The 17,536-nt window shown below is 45.8% G+C and overlaps 3 protein-coding genes across 3 annotated transcripts; all 3 read right to left on the reverse strand.

Moving 5' to 3' along the window:
- Positions 1 to 225: 225 nt before the first annotated feature.
- On the reverse strand, positions 226 to 9,344 carry vps37ba (VPS37B subunit of ESCRT-I a). Its single transcript, XM_062454135.1, has 4 exons — positions 9,124 to 9,344; positions 6,124 to 6,295; positions 3,576 to 3,658; positions 226 to 3,267 (listed from the first exon to the last, which is right to left on the reverse strand). Exons 1-4 carry the CDS (start codon positions 9,226 to 9,228, stop codon positions 2,791 to 2,793), a joined length of 837 nt encoding a protein of 278 aa, XP_062310119.1. The 5' UTR covers positions 9,229 to 9,344; the 3' UTR covers positions 226 to 2,790.
- Positions 9,345 to 9,440: 96 nt separating this feature from the next.
- abcb9 (ATP-binding cassette, sub-family B (MDR/TAP), member 9) lies at positions 9,441 to 14,547 on the reverse strand. Its single transcript, XM_062454534.1, has 11 exons — positions 13,545 to 14,547; positions 13,208 to 13,322; positions 12,963 to 13,093; positions 12,675 to 12,880; positions 12,334 to 12,531; positions 12,015 to 12,143; positions 11,697 to 11,885; positions 11,307 to 11,480; positions 10,931 to 11,090; positions 10,516 to 10,652; positions 9,441 to 10,360 (listed from the first exon to the last, which is right to left on the reverse strand). The coding sequence occupies exons 1-11, from the start codon at positions 14,215 to 14,217 to the stop codon at positions 10,046 to 10,048; spliced, it is 2,427 nt and encodes an 808-aa protein (XP_062310518.1). The 5' UTR covers positions 14,218 to 14,547; the 3' UTR covers positions 9,441 to 10,045.
- A 141-nt stretch (positions 14,548 to 14,688) lies between these two features.
- zgc:113436 (uncharacterized protein LOC503528 homolog) lies at positions 14,689 to 17,418 on the reverse strand. Its single transcript, XM_062454533.1, has 8 exons — positions 17,046 to 17,418; positions 16,744 to 16,937; positions 16,506 to 16,617; positions 16,280 to 16,418; positions 16,098 to 16,152; positions 15,759 to 16,016; positions 15,549 to 15,662; positions 14,689 to 15,431 (listed from the first exon to the last, which is right to left on the reverse strand). The coding sequence occupies exons 1-8, from the start codon at positions 17,212 to 17,214 to the stop codon at positions 15,177 to 15,179; spliced, it is 1,296 nt and encodes a 431-aa protein (XP_062310517.1). The 5' UTR covers positions 17,215 to 17,418; the 3' UTR covers positions 14,689 to 15,176.
- Positions 17,419 to 17,536: the final 118 nt, after the last annotated feature.

The raw sequence follows: 17,536 nt of genomic DNA on the forward strand, positions 1-17,536 counted from the left end.
GCTAGATGGGTCTCTTGTCTAATTTTTTCAACTGAGCAAACAACGTTACTATGCCCTCTGATTTATTAGCTGAATGCAGTTCCTTGGTAAAAAGTTTTTTTTTGTAGTGTTCTATTTAGTAGTTGAAACTGCTTTCATATTCTCAAGTCAACAATATATTGATCACACAAATGTTATGCCTGTCCCTCTTATCCCCCGAAGTTAATGAAGAGAAAAACAAGCAAGTTATAAAAAAAGATGTATTTATTAACTATCCTGGAACATGTCATAAATTCAACCTCTAAAGTATTTAACAGCCCAACCTAAAACACACAATCTCGACATATAAAACATAAGATCAATAGAAACAGTCCATACAGCATAATTATATAAGAAAAATATATGAAGAGAAAGAATGGAAAGACTATGACACGTTAAATATGCACCTTTCCAATACAAACATGCAAAAACACGCGCTCATTAAATGTTAGTTAGCTGGTATAAACAATTCCTTCCTCAATTGGAAAATAGGAGCATGGCTTTTTCCATATCCAGTCTCACAACCGAACACTCACTGTGTCCTTCCCAATATTAGTACATATTAGTCTGATATGAGTCAAAGGCAGAGCTCTGTTAGGTTTAAGATATTCATTTACCAGACGTACATGCGCAGAACTTCTGCAACTCACAACTACCAGTAGATAGAGAGACCAACACAAACATTGCAAACAAAAACATGTCTCCTGGTCTCAAGTTCCACAGACTTCTCAGGACTCCAGCTCAACAACAACAGCACTGAGAGTGGAAGCCTGACAGCCAGCCAGTCAGTTTGACACAACATAGCTTCAGGCATGTAATCCCAGTTTCAGCACAATAAGATGAGGGGTTTGTCATGCAGGAGGAGGAAGCCCTCCATGGGCAGGACTAGTCTGGATCCAGAGACAGGGGGGCCACTGACCATCAACACGATGCCAATCCTCTGTCTGGGCTGCAGTGTGAGATTAGCTTCAGTATCTAGTCGAGCGTAGGCACTCTGTGGTTCTTGAACAGTACAGCATTCAGGAAACAAACAGTTGAGGAGTGATGAATACAAGTGCTGCATGTTTCGTTATGTAATTAATGAAAAAAATTACAATTGTTGACAGAAAAGAAACTTTACCAGAAGAGCTTCATTCAAGGAGGCATGAAGCTTCGCTTCCTGATTAGCTACTATTGGCTGAAGACATAAGAAACACACACAGATCTGTGTCAATCTGTGATTGACACAGAAATGGATTCGATATGATACCTTTATGAATGATCCCCTCTTAAATCTTTGGCCCTTAGTAAATCAAACACTTAAGAAACCAGACAGGCTTTAAATCAGAAAAATTCAAAGTCAACGTGATTTTCAATCCCAAAAGCACGCTAAAGACAGCGAATTAGTACATGAGTTTATCCGTACTTATATAGTTTCAAAGTAAGTGCACATGGAGGACCCATTTAATGAAGAATATGAGTGTTACAAGGAGAAATGATCAAAACAACTTTACATGGCTCTACACCTTCATTAAAAAGTCCTAAAGACCTGGTGTTAAAAGATTCAGTGATGATTCTGACAGAGACTCTTTTCTTCTCTACGTCCTGGGAGACATGGGCCAGTACCACCTTTCTCTCCAGGACAGACAGGCCGACCACATACTCAGCCTGCCCTAAAACAGCAAACAGCTGGGAAAGAAAAACTCTGTACAAACTTTCAAATGACTGTCAATCAATCCTGGCAACATTTGAACTCCTCCCAAAAAGCATTAGAATTACGTAAATTGTGAGTATTTATTCATTACTCATTGAAAATCTTATGAGTTCAAAAGTACCCTGTGAAAGATAAATCACACAATGACACAGTGGATCAAGATTCTGATTCTAACGATGTGGGAGATTATTGTTTGGATAATGGCACAGTATGGTCACAGTTTGCATACATTTGACCAGTCTTTCATAAGGAAGCCTGGGTAATGCAAGATTAAAAATAGCTTCACTATTTGTGGCTCTAGTCCTCCATTCAACAGCCCAGGTGACATTAAGGGCCTCTGTACACCTCCACCAGTGAGCAAAGGGTGTTATCTTTTCCAAATGTAAACCTAGCTATTGCAGAACGTTTCGCAATAATCTTGTTTCCACGCTACCTTTTTGAGATGCAGTACAATAGATCTGTACAGCCCCAGTGTGTCCCTGAGTGAAAGAAAGCGTCTCACAGAATACCTCAATTTCTTTAAAAGACTGTAAGGGCCAAACAAGAGGAGTGTGTGCTGACAAGCAAATTACATGTTTATTCAATAGATGGCCACTAGAGGGAGCAAACTGCCGCAGTGTGTAAAGAAGCCCTGCAAGATGGCACTGTTCCCGTCTGCCATGGCACACAGGTACAGGAAGTCACTTAAGTGACTGTTGACTGTTGATATTTGGCTCAGAGTTTATGAGTTGATCCAAGCCGGTAAACCCTAGATTGACATTTTCCTCACTACAGCCTCCCAACAGCGTTTGAAAGGGCATGGGGTTTTGCCTCAACAGAATCAGACCGGTCTGGCAACACCTTTAGTTGCCAGAGTGATTACAGAGTGTAGTTTCAGATGAGAGGAGTGGAAATCCACGGAGTTGTTTGTTGATTCTGTTGTTCGGCGGAGGGCGAACAGCCCAGACCATGTCCCTCCACCATCTTGATTGTGATTAGTCGCGTTCCCCATAGCTGTCCCGGGAGGTCAACCAACCAGGGGAAAGCCGCAGCGAAAGTCCACCGCAAGACCTGCACCTTCACAGCGCCCGGCACCTCCGTTACTGCATGATGAAACCAGGCTGGGGGGCCATGCGAGGGGGAGGCCTCTGGGGGAGGGCGGGGGGGTACTGGGACATATATTGTTGGGGGTACCCGGAGTTGACACTGGGAAAAGGCTGGCCCGACCTGGGGGGAACTGGAGGGTAAGGGGTGGAGGGGTATGAGAAGGCCGGAGACTGCAGGGCCGGGCCTGAGGCTGGGGACAGCTGGACGGGAGGGGGAGGGGGGGCCCTCCTGGGCTGGGGGGCCGGGGAGCTGCTGATGGCCTCTGTGTGCAGGGGAGAGGGCCTGGCGGAGACTTCCTGGGGGCGAGGGGCAGGGGACTGAGCCGGGGGCAGACTGTGGCCGTTCAGCACCATCTCCCGCAGCTTGTCTATCTTCACCCTCCTCAGGTGGGCTAGCTTCCTCTTGCTATGGTAGTCGTCTACAAAGGCTTCCATCATGATGTCGCCGTCTAGGAAGGACTCTGCCATGTTCTGTCACAAACATAGAAGAAGAGCTCAGATTGACATTAACAGCAACCTCCAACACCTGAAAATTGTAGCCACGTACGTCAATGTGAAATAAGATAGGAGAGATGTCATGCCCCGAGAGAAACTCACACATAGGAAACTCACACATAGGGGCATTGAGTATAACAGGTTACGAAGGATAAAAAGGGTGTCCGTAACCCAAACAAAGCACAGGAAAGGCAGGTACAAAAGCCCAGTCAGACACAGTTTACAGACGGGCAGACGGGAGGCATGAGGTCATGCCGTGACTGGAAGGTGGCAGAACAGCTTACCTCTGTCTCCTCTTCTATTTTGGCCCCTTCTGCCTGCAGCAGGGCCAGCAACATGTCCAGAGAACTGTTCCCAGACTTGTGGTCTGTGGATTAAGAAAGAGTCACCTCACTAATACGATATATATATCTATATATTCCAAAAGAAAAGGTCCAGACATACATACACATTTATACATATTAAAACATGTCGCAGATTCGTTGTCGCTTGTGGTACTTATTCCTGAGAGCTTACTTGTGGAAATAAATGAGTCGTGTCATAAATCACAAGACAGGTTGTGAGGATTAACAATTTAAAGTGTTCAGTCAGTCTTGTGGGATCCCACACCTAACTGACACCCGGAGCAGTCATTGGGCCTTGCCCACACATGCCTACTGACGCTCACAGACTGCCTTCTCATGCACGAAAATAGAGCTAGTGTCTCCAAGGATGTAGGTTTGGTATCTGTTGCTGTGCTTACTGAAAGGCAACACCAGCTGGGGCGGGGATTACACAGAGAACACGACACCATGCAAATAAAGTATTACGTATGCACACAGGCACACACACACACCTAGAATTGTGACTGTGCATGTGTGTCAAACCTCATGCCAACCGAAACAGCCCTCAATACTGTACTCGGCCTACACTTCACTTCCAACAATTACATTCATGTGCACAACCGTTGAAGGGATTATGAATAAGACTGAGCTCCACATTCCATTAGAGACCTCCAGAGAATGTGTCGTACGGGAGCATGAGAGAAATCGGGGTCAGGCCCGGACAAAGGCCTAGCTTGCCCCCCCCCTTCCCCCACCCCAGCGCCAGATGAAAGAGGAAAATAAAAAAGGAAAAAAAAGATTAATTTCACCAGCTTTCCCCGGGCATGATGTAAAGCGTTTCCCAGCTGTGTGAGCCAGAGTCACAGTTCACAGGGAATTAGTCCTCCACCAACAAACTGACACTGACAAGTTAGTGCAGTCTCAGGCCGCCCCTCAGAGCCCACCACAGACACGCCACTGAAAGATGCCGGCATACGTCAGTCCACGACTGATCTTTGAGAGATTTGTTAGCCAAAGCCTGGTTGTCAGGAGGGAGGCCAGGCCGCCTTCAGGCCCCAGGCCTGTTAGCTGTGTGGCAGGCAGAACACCTCCCCCTCCCCCATAATGACACAGACTCACAGGAGGTATCTGCACCCCTCCACACAATGGTGCGATTCTCCACTTTGGAGAGACCAGGGAGCAAACACACACACAGCCTGGGCCCTGGGATCATGAGACTGCCATTTAGAAATGGATACAGCCCATCCTCCACACTAGAATCTGAGGGGGAGAGTTAGCCTGCCTTTCTCTCAGTCCCCCCCCCCCACACACACACACCCCTCCCCCGCCTCTTTCTCCCCCTTGTTGTTTTTCCCTCTCGCCATCCCAGCAGCGACAGCACAATGGCCCACTGTGGGCTGCTGTCCTGAGGGACAGCAGGGGGCACCGTCTGCCCTGCCCCCTTGCCACCCTGGCCCCCAGTGCCACCCTACAGGGAGGCTCAAACAATTTCCCTGTTACCATGGAGGTTGTAGGATGAGGGGAAGGGAGGGGAACTGCATGAGTAAGGAAACACAGGGGACAATGCTGAGATCTGCCTCCGAGGACGGGGCATTTCATGTGGGTCGAGCGGCTGAGTGGTTCTCAGAGGTGTCGTCCTTTCCCAGCTGCACCGCTGCGGCTCACGGCAAATCCACAACTAGGACAGACAGCGCACGATGGGAGAGGCGGGTAACCTACATTTTATTTCACAACACCCCCCCCCCCCCTCCCCGCGCCCCCCTTCATCCTGTCGTAAACAGACGACAAGCTGTCGTATTCGTTGACCTCCCGCTGAGGAATCATACCCACACATAAATGGGGCTTTGGAATGTCACTGCAACGTTCGTCACAGAATGTCCGTTAGGAAAAATGGTCTGGCCATTGTGGTTCGAGGAGGGAATCAGCCATGCTCTTGTGACCATTTGGGATGCAAAGTTAAACTTTAGCAGACTTTAAGTAACCGGGAACAAACAGAAGACTATTCGGGAAACTGTTTCCAGTGGGCTTCCTGGCAACCGTTACGTCACACAAGGTCAGACGTGTCACCACTCCATGTCTTAGTCACACACAACAAAGTTCTGCAGGATTGTGTCAGAGAAGGGGAACGGGAGCCAATATCTCTCCCCCACTTTCTCCCCCTCCGTCTCAGATACTGCTGACATGGACTGTGTTTGGAGCAGGAACCTGCTCAAGGTGACTCCAGGGATCGACTGGGGCTGGAGTGAAGCCTAGATAGGCCACTATGACTTAGTGTCACTTCCAGGAACACCAGGTACTGGTTGAACTAGTCAGATCTGTGCAGTGTGTGTGTCATCAAATAGCACAAGAAAACAAAATGGAAGATAACACGATATTTCAATCCCTTATGACGGTCAATGACACCGTTAAAAGCCCCCCCGGGCACACCTAGTATGACCCCAAATCCAACAGCATCTCTTGTTGAACAAGCTGAAGCTAGGGTTAGGTGTCGGGCGATCCGGACGGTTACCCAAAGTGGACTTGCGGAGCTGGTAGGCTTCGAAGCCTTCCTGGAGAAGGCAGTAGCGCTTGGTGAGCTTGTTCTTCTGTTCCTCCAGGGTGGGCTGGAGAACCAGGTTCTGCTCTGCCAGGCTGCGGTTACTGGTCAGGAGCATCTCTTTCTTCTGCTGTACTTGCTGGATCTGCAACAGAGACGCACACATCACCAATACTGTAGTAATAATTATACATCTTTTCAATTCTTAGCAGATACTTTTATCCATGCCAAAGGTGGGGAGGCGGAGTCAAAGATAAACGAACGAAAGAGAGAATCTGGACACTTTTGGCGACTAATGACGGAGGGCAGGATGGCCTCCGTGGACGGAAATAGCTTGGCATGGGAGGAATAAGCATGCGGCCAAGTCCTGTAAATATAACACACAGCTTGGACACAAAATTAATGTTCCATCCACAGAACGACAAACTTGTGGGTCTGGTTGGCAGGAGGGTGAAACAAGATGAACAGCCTTAGAGACCAGGGTTTAAATTGGTTTAAACCATTCCACTTCCACCGTTATGACAGGAGGTGACCATCATTCTACTCCCAAGAATCACAATCTCACGTCCAGTGAAAGCGTCAGGAAAAACATGGCCATAAATAGCATCTATAACTGCAGGCCTGTGTTGTCAAACCAACACATAATTGTTGGCTGGAAGAAATGCCTCCTTCTAACTCTCACTGCGAACACGAAAGCCAAACAGAAGCCACAAAAACAGTCAAGCAGCCCCACAGTAAAATCGAGCCAGCCAGCTGTTATTAAATGAACAAAGACAATCATAGACAAGTCATTGGTAAACAATATTCTTCACCAATGTCAGCCGCTTCTATTGCATTTCTGCTGCGAACAAAAATCGCTGATATTGTAAGTTCCTTATTTAATCAACACTTAACCACAGGACTAGATGGGTGCAAGTTGTTTGCACCCCCTTGGTTCCCTTCTTCCTCTCTCGTTCTAACCACTGGTACAGCTCACATAGACACAAACACTCTCAAACAAGAGCCATTAAACTGTCTGCAGCCGACAGTCCAGACAAGGTTGATTCACTTCACTAATCACTTCCAATGCAAAATGTTGAGTTAATCAGCGGCATGTGGTGATAGAAAACTAGGTCATCTTAGCAGAGATCCTTCTGTAAGGTTTGCACTAAAGGAACTTTTTCTGCCGTTAGCTTGCGTTTCTGCCTTGAAGATGTGCTAATCGGCCTATTCATGCACAGCTGTGCTGGTTGGATTGTGCCAATACCCTCCCTGTCTCCTCTGTACTTTTTCACACAGTATGCTCTTTGAATGTATTTAGGGAGAGCCAATTATGTTGAGATGAAAGCATATTATGTGTGCTTGATGTAGCCTATATGAACAAATGAAAAGTAAAAAAAAACATTTACAGTAAATTACATGTAGCCTACATTACATTTGCTCTCAGTCAATACCATAATAATGACTCATTCCCTGTTGCTATGTGAGTTTCATGTGTATCCTGATCTGAGAGCCAATGTTTACAGTGAGTAAGCCATTTGTCCATAAGTGACACCCGTTAATTTATAAGCTACAGCAACACTGTGTACATTTTCCAATGTCATGCTACAAATGCACATGGATATGCTGTTCATCAGTTTCACCGTTGTACCTGTACAAACGAGACTTATTCAACAGAGGTGTGTCTCTGCAGTATCACTTTTTAACTGCCAACCAACACAACTCCACCACCAACTTCTTAGGCAATGACTAAGCAACTGTCAATGAGTTACCAAGCAACCGCCCAACCCTGGCCAGGTCTGTGATTTAAGCAACTTCTACCATCGCTTTCACATGGAGGAAAATGAAACAACACTGTATTCCAGATAAACAGGATCCACATAGACGTGGGGTGATGGAAGCGATTTTGCTGATAACTCATGTAAACATTTGCAAATGAGCTTGTATCATTGTATATTTTTTTACAAGGTTGGATGTTGGTCTACTATAGATGCAGGGGAATGCTTTCCCATAGCTTTCCCATGCCATGTCTGGGGAAAACGAGGCAAGCGTTTATGACAGGTGGTCTAGAAACAGTAGACTTCTAGAAAGGCAAATATTTAATATTCTGTTATGGGCTTCATGGGTTGTTGTCATCATCGAGAGAAGATTTAGATTTAGTCATTTAGCAGACGCTCTTATCCAGGGCGACTTACAGTAAGTACAGGGACATCCCCCCGAAGCAAGTAGGGTGAAGTGCCTTGCCCAAGGACACAACGTCATTTGGCACGTCCGGGAATCGAACTGGCAACCTTCAGATTACTGGCCCGATTCCCTAACCGCTCAGCCACCTGACTCCGAAGAAATGTATCTCTTGGAAAATAGAGCTCGTGACCTTCAATTAGAGGCATTGAGTGAATAACGTTACAAAGCCAATGACCATACCTGCGCTAGTATGTGTGAGTACTTTGGCGACTTGACGATAAAATCTTGCTGTGTCACTCACCACTATGAGTACCTGGAACTGTATGTCTGTTTAGCTACTTGCAAATTGAGTCGTCCACATGCAGCCTATGATGATTTGCTTGGATTTCATGGAAACATCGGATGGAAACGATGTCGCGGTCGCAATTGTCAGTGTTACATACGTTACGTCGACTGCAAAGGTGTTGGCATGTCAATCCCAACAATTCAATCAATAATCAACACCCCCCCCCCCCCTATCTAGATCACGGAAATTATTACAAAGGTGTTCGTGAAGGACAAACTTTAACTAACAGCTAAGGCTACATGTACCAGTAGGCTGATCTAAGACTACTTATGATGTCGACTAAAAATAGAGCGTTGAGAAATATCTGAAAAGAACTGGGAAACGATCCAGGTTTGCTACGTGCTACTTTTGGATAAATTAGGATATGAAAGCACTTACAGCCCATATAGGCACGAACAAACAAAACAAAGGGATTGGCAACATGCGAGAAGTTAAAATGTAACAAACCAAATGATTAGACTTACCTCTTCCATGTCCTGAACAAACCGATTTAGTTTTTCATCATCTTCAAGCAACTCGTTAAGCTGCGCGATCGAGTACGAGTTAAACATGCTCCCAAAACTAGACATTTCTCGCACTGTTGTGTTCGCTTCTTCCCCTCGCCGAACCCCTTTCGTTTTCGGAAAAAAAGCCCTTCAAGCTTCTGAGGAAGCGAACTCAACTGCCAGCTGACTGTCTGGGCTGGCGTCTCACACCGGAAGCCGCTGTCCAGTCAACGAGGTGGATAGGCCCCTATTCATGACATCATACTATCGCAAACTATTGAAAACGTGAAATAATATTATACAACATCCATATTATTTAATTCATCCAATGAAAAGAGCACCACAAAAATAAATACACTGCACAATAAATAATGGTGTATGGTATAGTGTCATACATTCCTCTATTACAAATATGTATATGCCCGTAAGAGTTCAATTATAAGATACTATTATTGCACTTTCAAAACGTCCTTGCATAAAGAAGTAAATACAGTCATGAAATCAAGTACATGTATCTCAAGCAAAGGCACATTTTGTAGCTTGTTCCTGTACCTTGTTACTACTACATACAGAGGAGTCTTGTGAGACGTACGTTTGAAGTGTAGCCTATGTATACTGTATTTATATATCATTTTATATTTATATATCATTTTAGATATATGCAGGAGGACCTTTCTGTAAACTGTTATATTGTCATCAAACTCCCTCCTGCTTTGTTGGTCATTCAGCAATCAGTTTGGACTGGATGTAAAGTGATTATATATGAGTGTAAAGTGCAGATCTAAAATCCAATTTTTCACTATTACGGTGAACATACTGTCCAGTGGAGGAAGTACACTGCTTAGTGTATTCCATGCCCCTGAGTAATCAGTCCATGTGAGGTTTCCCCTCTCGGTAACTCTCAGTAGCGTGGGTGACATTCTGATTCGCTGGTGTCGCTAGTTTGTCTACTTAGCTGACCACCACTCTCTGACTTCCTGGGGGGAACCACTGGGGGATTGAGGGGCTCGGCCCCTGTCTCAATGCCCAGGACCTGCCTCTGGACCAGTTTGTAGAAGAGGCCCTGACTGGCCATGAGCTGGCTGTGTGGGCCCTGCTCCACAACACAGCCCCGGTCGATCACTATGATGTTGTCGGCCCGCTCCACTGTGCTGAGGCGATGGGCGATCACCAACACTGTGTGCTGGCGCATGATGCCGTTTAGAGCCTGCTGGACCTGGGGTAGAGGAGCAGGTGTAAAAAAAACTAGCTACATTTCAATGGAGGATTATTACTACAGAGTAATAGATTCATCACTCAACAGGTTCAGCATGATTTAGAAACAAACAAAGGGGGGAACAGGGACAGCCACAACCTGGTGCGCGCACTTACAAGGTGTTCGCTCTCTGCATCCAGGGCACTGGTGGCCTCATCCAGGATGAGGACGTTTGGGCTGCGGATGAGGGCTCGTGCAATAGCCACGCGCTGCTTCTGGCCCCCGGACAGCTGAGTCCCCTTCTCACCCACACCTGCAGGAACCATGGAAACCAGCGTAAACATTAAGTAGAACGATAGCCTGGCAAGCCATCGCTGAACCGCTCTGCTCACTGTCCTTAAAACAATGCCCCTGCATGAGACCCAGCAGCGATGTAAAGCTATGCAAAAACCGTGTGGAGAGGTTATTTACAGTTGATCGTGCTTCCATAAAGACCGCTCAGTGCTCGTGTATAGGTCAGGGATCTTGCGACAGAAGTTAATGATGTGTTTGAGCTGTAACAGCCCAGAGAGCAGCTCTGTGGTCATTCACCTGTGTCATAGCCTTTTGTGAGGCCCGTAATAAACTCATGAGCGTTGGCCTTGGTGGCTGCTTGTACCACCGCTTCCTTTGGGACCCAAGTCAGGCCATAGGTGATGTTCTGCTCAACAGTGCGGGCAAACAGGACTGGTTCCTGACCCACAAGTGCAATCTGCAGGGACACAAAGAACAACTGAACACGTCTGCCCCCTGGTGGTGAACACGGATAAACCGCATCCACTTCGTCAATCCCAGCAGACAATAATAGAGGCTTAACATGACACACGACCTGCACAGTAAGAGTGCGTTGACACAGATTCTCTAACCAGACAGGACGGAAATATAAAAAGACTTGCTTGACGACAAAGGGATTGCTCAGAGCACTGACCCGTGAGTGGAGGTGGTTGTGCTGATAGGTGTGCACAGGCCTCCCGTCTAGCAGCACCTGGCCTTGCTGAGGGAGGTAGAAGTCCTCCAGCAGGCACACACAAGAGCTCTTACCACTGCCCGAGGGCCCCACCAACGCTGTCACCTCCCCGGGCCGCAGAGTGAAGGACACTCCCTGGATACACAACAAACAACTCTCATAACCTGTTCATGACCTGTCTCCCCGGCTTGTTTGTCATTTTATGACGTATGAATGCGACATGCACACTAGTTTTGCTTTTGTGGCAACAGCGTACTGTATTAGCTAGAGCGTGAAATGATATCAGATGTGCTCGTTTAGACCAAACGGCCTTTGAATCAGATTACATTCCAGGTCATCTATAATGCATACCTTTAGGATTTCTGTCTCAGGGCGTGTTGGGTAGGCAAACGAGACGTCCTTAAACTCCACCAGGCCTTTGCAGATGTCAGGGGCCTCTGTTCCATCTTGGGGATGTTTGGGCTTCCTGTCTAGGTACTCAAACACCTTCTCTGCTGCTCCCACTCCCTGCATGAGGCCTGTGTACACCGACGCTATGCTCTGGAACAAGTCAACAGACCAAAACAACGTTTTGTAAGGCTGTAAAAGATTTTTGCTTAGCTCTTCTTAGTAAAAATCCCATTAATTGAAAGCAAGTCTGTGACAGTTGGATAAACATGCAGGACTTGCCTCCAGACAAGCTCCAAGCTCCAGCTCATAGATGACGAAGGATATCAGGGTCCCCCCGGTCATCTGACCTGTCACCACCAGGTGACCTCCATAGTACAGGATTGCCAGCTGAAGAGCAAGTTCTGAGATCTGGTCAAAGGGGAAAATATTAATTAAAAGCGCTCCAAAGTATCGTAAAGGACAGTGCAGAGCAAATAAAGTAGCTATGATCACAGCATAACAATGACAAGACATCCAGGAACGAGATTCTCTGTGCCGTTATTAAGTTTTCCTTCAATCCTCATGTTACTCTAAGAGACTGCGACTACCTGGTACCTACACAGCTGGACCACATGTAGCCAGCGTAAGCCAGGGCTTGCTTCTTGTTGAGCTGGAACATGACCAGCAGCTTGCTGTAGTAGGAGTCCGCCTCCTTTTCCTCGCTGGCGAAGCTTCTGACCGTCCTCATGGAAGAAATGGTCTCCTCCGCCACCTTGTTCGCTTCAGCCAGCGCAGTCTGGACATCTTTGGTCAATCTCTAGGGATCACAAAACAGTCAACTCTTAACATTAAAGTCCTATTAAAGTCTCTTTAGTGTGGCCTGCTAAATACGTCGAGACGTTGGTTCGACAAGCACTGTTTTCAAGCATTGGACCTAACCAATCACTGTTGGGACTGTACCTTGTAATATTCCCCATAGACCTTGGAGATGACAGCGATGAAGGGGAAGCCCATGATGGTGACGAGGGTCATCTTCCAGGACATGCCGAACATGAAGATGAAGTACCCCACGGCCTTGACCACATTCCTCAGGAACACGTTGATGTTGTTGGAGATGAGGTCACTGACCTGGGTCGTGTCAGAGGTCAGGCGGGAAGTGATGTCGCCTGTGGGAACAGAGCAGCTGTCTCACTGTGGGACGTGTGAGGGTGTGAATGGAGGGAATGGGGGGGCGCATTGTGACATCACCTGTGTGGTTGGCATCGAAAAACCCGATCTCCTGACGCATCAACGATCTGAAGAGAAGGTTCCGGAGGTGAAGGTTTATTCTAGCGAAAACGAGGGTGAAGGCTCCACCCCTTACTCCCATAGCAAGTGAGCTGAGGTGAACAAGAGAGGAAAGTATCAAAGTGTGTGAAGCCGTAACACACTAATGATCCGATGGGATTTTCATCATGAATGATATTTGGTGAAGACAAAATACGGGCATTTACCTGCATAATGCCAGCACTGCCAGGATGCCTAAGGGCTTGGAGAAGTATTCCATGCTTTTGTGGACCACTATGCCATCTATAGCCTGTCCAGTGTAGAAGGGTATAAACGCCTCACCTAGATGGGGAACATTACACACTGACCTTTGACTACAAGTTGGATAAGTAGATACATTGGACACTAATTTGTAGAATGTTAAGGGATACACTTGTCATATGTCATAAACCACTAGATCAAAGGTGACTCAAGTCTTAAACAACCTATAACACATCAGTTCAAAGTCACAACTGTACAATCATCTTGAACTCGGTGACACGTGCTACCTAGAGGGTCACTCACACACAGCGGAGATGAGAAGAAACAGGAAGGCTACACAAAGCAGCCCAGTGTCCTTGCTGCAGTACGACAACAATCGTCCCAGCGTGGCTCCCGAGTCAGATATGTCCTTGCATTCTTTCTTGCTCCCCCTCTTCGTCTTCCCCCCGCTCCCTTCGCCCCGCTCTTCCACGCCCTCTGCCCCACGCTCCTCAGCCCTCTCCACCAGCCTCTCCGTCTCCTCGCAACCCCCTCCTCCATCGCCCACGGCGCTGTGCTCCTTCCCCAGCAAACTCCAGAGCAGCACAGTCGACAGAGCGGACACACAGGTCCAGGAGAAGAGGCAGAGGAACCAGGGCTTGTGTGTTAGACTTCCCTTTTCTGTGAGCATCAGCAGCTTGGCCAGGGCATAGTTGAGGATGGTTAGACAGACGAGGATGGTAATGGTGGTCAGGAAGGACACCCTGCCAGGCCCATCCTCTCTGTTCCACAGCACCCCTATCGAAGCTCCCAGGAGAAGACAGGCTCTGACCAGCACAGTCCCCCATAAGTCTAGGACTGAGCTGAGAATGTCAAAATTCCGGGCATCTTCTGAAAATATTGCCAAGTGTGGTCCATGTGCGTATAATACAGTAGTGATGAGAATGTCAGCGAAGACGTAAAGTAAGGTACAGCTCACTGCTACTTTTATCTTCATTTTATTTAGAGATTAGGATATTTTCACAAGAAGCTTTTGTATACAACGCAGAGTAGATACATTTAGCTAGCAGTTACATTTACAGTAAACTATTTCCCCCTAAATATCTACTTCGCTGCATTTCATTCAACCTACGCAGTGGCTCCTTTAAATGTGTCCTGTGCAATCACCTTACCATTCTTTAGTCAATAGCTAGCGTTCGTACCATGTCGACATTGGTACTGGGGTTGGTTAGTTTAACTGATTTCTACCTGACCGTACTGTACAGGTAGCATAAACTACACTTATTACAATGGATTTCCTACATCGACAGGGTGCGTTGGCCAAGCCCCTCCCACAAGCCGAATTAAAACTGTGGTCTGTTCACGAACATCATGCAAGTTGCAGTTTACTCAAAAATGCATATTCCATAGCTTGGTCACTCTTTTGAACGGACCGTACTAATAAACTCAACATCAGGTTATCAATCTGTTAAATGAAACCATAATATACATTTTATTTTACAATATTAGTTTTCACAAGAAACATGTAAAATAACTTCACACTTATAGCAGCAAAACATTTGTCAACAATTTTCTATCTTTAAAAAAGTATGTTATAAATGTGCGAGTACATGCCCACGTTTTAGCAAAAAGGCTAGAGCGCATTGTTCATACCCACCAAAATCATGGGGTAGTATATTCACAACCACAAAGATGATTTAGTAAAGTACAAGATTACTCACACAAAATACAGGCCTGCTCTTATCTGTTTCATTAAAAAAACGATAGCTGGACACAAATTCTCTAGGAAACTGTATATTTGGACAACCAATCAAACTGTGCCCTAGTGTTCAATTTCACTGATTTAGTCACCAGTTTACCGGATTTCTCCCCTTGGCACTGAGGCAGGTTCTATTTAACAGTCTCTGAATGGTTCTACCCGTATTCCCCTTCACAGCAGAAACCGTACGGCAACATTCAATGCACATCAGACCCTGGCAAGGGATATTCCAAGTCACACTTTTTGTCATCAGAGCTACTTTGCTCAGTAGCAAGGACGGTCTCCACAGGGAATGATAAATAAATGCTTTCTTTCAGTTTTTTGGGAGATGGAGACTCCCCTGAACCAAACATCGGGTCTTCGACTTTGAAGGTGATTGAGGTCACATTCCGAGTTCTGCGTTTGTTGTTCTTCTTCTCTTGTTTATAGGCTGCATTCATGTTAGCTAGAACCTGAAAACAGATACACACAAGTCAACGGGTGAAAAGGCAATACAAGTTGAACAAGCTCAAACTGCCACTCAAAGTTTGGACAAATAAACGTTTGGCCTCATTTTAAGCTAGACTCACCAGCTGTTTCACAGAGTTTTGCTGATCTTCCATTGCTGTCATGTAGGAAGTGGCTTCTTCCTTCAATGAGCACATATCATGTGCTTGGCCATAAGTGAGGAGGCTAAGTTTAGTCTAAAAAAACAAAAAAGAATAATTGCAAATGGCCCAGAGTTAAATAAAACTGAAGGAATTGAATGTTGAGTGGAGAGAAATATGAACAGGTTGTACCTCATAGGGTAAACTAGCTTTCCTATTGAACATTAAAGAGTAGGGTGTGAATTTAGTTGTGTGGTTGGTGGAGGTTCTGAAGAAGAACAGGACGGGGTCCAGGAAATCGTCCCATTCGGACTGTTTCTCTGCCACCATGTGTGCGATGGCCTCCTTTAGCTGATCACTGGAGTGGTCGTGGAGAGGGTTCGGCTGGGGCGGGTCTACAGAACACACCTTTTGGACGATGCTCCACCGATCACACAGCTGCTTTGTCACCTGTTGGCAGTCAAATAATTACAGCGACACCTACTCTCCTCGGTTAAGGTAAGATTAAACAGAGCATAGAACAGAACTCACCGCTTCGCAGAAATCGGGGTTCTGGGTGCAGAGTATTGTTTTAGCTGCCCCAAACCTAAATAAAAACAATGAGATAATAATAAAAAAAACAATATTCAAGTATACGCTGAGTTACATGCTAAATTGTTGTCCTTTCTGTGAAGCCCTGTATAATTCATAGTTTCCAGTGAGACATCCATTACCTGTATATCGATGTTGAGATGCATCTTGCAACTGAGGAGGTGTCTCGCTTTTGAATGGGGAAGGCCTCCACCCATTTGCTGAAGTAATCGGTGATTATGACCACATAAGTGTTTCCTTGCTTGGTCACTTGGAAGGGCCCTAGTTAAAATAGCATACATAGGAGATTAGAGGCTTCAACAGTCACCTCACACTTTATTGAGGTAGAAATTTAGACTTAGGACTTACCATGCACGTCAATCCCTACAATATCCCAAGGAGCATCCACTTTGATTGGCCGGAGAGTCCTGGTCATGTTTTTGCTCTTTTCTGTGTGTTGACACGTTTCACATTCTTTGATCTGCAATGACAGAACACAATAATTAAACTAGAGCGATCAGTTATGAATATGCTCTCAAACAACTGATGGCATATGTAAAGACTGTATTCCTCAGATTGTACTCCAACAGATTCACAAGTTTCTTACCCAGTCCACCACATCCTTCACTATTCCCAGCCAATAGTATTTGCTCTGAATCCTGTGGACAGTCTTCTTTTGACCCAGGTGATGACCTATGTCATTGAAGTGACAATCTAGGAATATTTGCCTCTTTTGTTCGGCTTCTATGACCACCTCACGTTTTTCCTCTTTCTTAGGTCCCACATAGTATAGTCGGCCCTCTGAAGTAACCAATAATAGACTGTGTTAGGTACAATATAGCTTCATAATCTAAAGCTGAACTCTTAAAATCACTCATTTGACTACTACTGGTGTTTCCACTGACTCACCATCAATGATAAATTTCTGAGCATATCTTTTGAGATTCTTCTTTCGTATGGGGTTCATGGTCTGGGGATAGCAACCCTCAGCCACAAAGGTGTAGATATCCCCCAAACGGTTGGAGCTCGACTCAACCACCTCCTCCTCGGCTACTTGTAAGGACTCCACACTCAACATTTGTGCAAAAGAAAAAGCCTCAAACGTAATAGAATACCCGGTGTACACCTCCCAGTTCAAGTGAAAACGCCTTAAATGCAGGCATCAGTTTTGATGACTGCCTAAATAAGAATCGTAGAATAAGGAATAGATATATCTAGCGAGAATATTTGTAACGTTTGAGCTTCTCAAACGATGGAGGAAAAACACCAACGGACATGGAAACACAAGTTTACATTTCGGTTCCTCCTTGACCTATTTCAAAACCAAATTATCTCTATATTATAACATGTATACTTTTTTATTGTCAAGTAATATATATTTTAATATTTTTAATTTTTTC

Source organism: Osmerus eperlanus, chromosome 28, assembly GCF_963692335.1.
Source record: "Osmerus eperlanus chromosome 28, fOsmEpe2.1, whole genome shotgun sequence".
In the NCBI taxonomy this organism is placed as follows: Eukaryota; Metazoa; Chordata; class Actinopteri; order Osmeriformes; family Osmeridae; genus Osmerus; species Osmerus eperlanus.